The following is a 1659-nucleotide window of genomic DNA, read 5'->3' on the forward strand; positions in this document are numbered from 1 at the left end:
TCTTCTTTATGCACCAAGAGCTTGTAACACTCCAAAGAGAAAGGAAAAATTGAAATCGCATCTTATGACCCCTTTAATCCATGTTCCTCTCTCAAATGCCCTCTGTGCGTCCTCTGTGTAGAGTATTACCCCAGCTGTGAGGTGATGTTCATGGGAATGGCCAACATCCACTCCATCCGGAAGAGCTTCCAGAGTTTGCGGACGCTCTGCGCTCAAGTGCCGGATCCGGTCAAGTGAGTCGACCTGGAAACCACAGCAGCAGACTGCTTAAAGCTGAGAGTTAATTACTGAGCGCAGGTTTGGTTACAGAGACAGTGACAGTCTTGCTTTTATTTAGTGAAGCACGGATTTTGAAATTCTCGTAAATCAATAAACCAATAAATATTGTTATGCTATGGCTGATAACTAATTAATGTCTGATATTGTGAAGCTATACTGTTTCATATAAGTACAATTTATAAATATATGTATGTGTGTGTGTGTGTATCTAAACACACACACACGATTTATATAATTTATGTAGTTATTATACTTGATATAATACTAAGCAATACTGTTATATAAATAAAATATATTTTATATTGTCCTCATTTGTAAGTCGCTTTGGATAAAAGCGTCTGCTAAATGACTAAATGTAAATGTAATGTAAATATAAAACTGTAAAATACAATTCAAGGTGTATATACTGTATATATATATATATATATACACACACACAATTATATAATTATTTGATAATTATTATTATATAAAATAATATATCTTAAAAATGTCAGGCATTTACTTATATATTTGTTATTATTCATAATAACATATTAATAATATATTATACATTATATAATTACAATGATTGTTAATATTTAGTATTGGAATATATAGAGACATTTTTACATTTATATAACTGTATATCTATACAACTGAATATAATAATTATAATAAATATACTAATAAATGTCTTATGTTATTAAACTACTGTTTTATAGCTTAGAATCAGACATTAGTATATTTATTAGTATACTATTATAATTTTTTTTAAATTCTGTGAGTGTGTGCATATACACACAAAAAATTATTTCAGTCACATTAGTAAAGGTTAAGGTCACATTACTTTTTCAGTTAATAAATATACATACAGACGCTCATTTACAAGCACGGTTAAAGATAAAGTGGATCCTGTTCCTATGATGTTTAGTCTTTGCTTTAACCCCTACGTTAGTGCTAGGTTTTTAATTATTTAGCGAAAAGGAGCATTCCCTAATTAAATATTTGATATGACCAGTGCTTTGAAACACTAATATGGGCTGATAGCTGGTATGGTTGTGCATCCCTCTGCTGTTGTGTGATCAGCTGGCTGTCGGCGCTGGAAGGGACTAAATGGCTGCAGCATCTGTCTCTGCTGCTGAAGGCGTCTCTGCTGGTGGTGAACGCACTGGATCGGGACCACAGGCCTGTGCTGGTGCACTGCTCCGACGGATGGGACCGCACACCTCAGATAGTGGCTCTGTCCAAACTCATGCTGGATCCCTTCTACAGGACCATCCAGGTCTCTCACACACACACAGACACAGAGACACACACACACAGACACAGACACAGACACAGACACACACACAGACACAGACACAGACACACACACACACACACACACACAGACAGACA

The 1659-nt window shown here is 35.1% G+C and overlaps 1 protein-coding gene across 1 annotated transcript in view; it reads left to right on the top strand.

The window, feature by feature from the left end:
• Window positions 1-1659, top strand: part of LOC107698017 (myotubularin-related protein 3) — a 50783-nt gene that overhangs the window by 13763 nt on the left and 35361 nt on the right. Inside the window, exons 7-8 of the mRNA XM_016498924.1 lie at window positions 122-233; window positions 1348-1543. Of these exons, the coding sequence (XP_016354410.1) occupies window positions 122-233; window positions 1348-1543 (308 nt within the window). The remainder of the gene's footprint in view (window positions 1-121; window positions 234-1347; window positions 1544-1659) is intronic.

Source organism: Sinocyclocheilus anshuiensis, unplaced genomic scaffold (genome assembly GCF_001515605.1).
Source record: "Sinocyclocheilus anshuiensis isolate Anshui unplaced genomic scaffold, SAMN03320099.WGS_v1.1 scaffold2368, whole genome shotgun sequence".
In the NCBI taxonomy this organism is placed as follows: Eukaryota; Metazoa; Chordata; class Actinopteri; order Cypriniformes; family Cyprinidae; genus Sinocyclocheilus; species Sinocyclocheilus anshuiensis.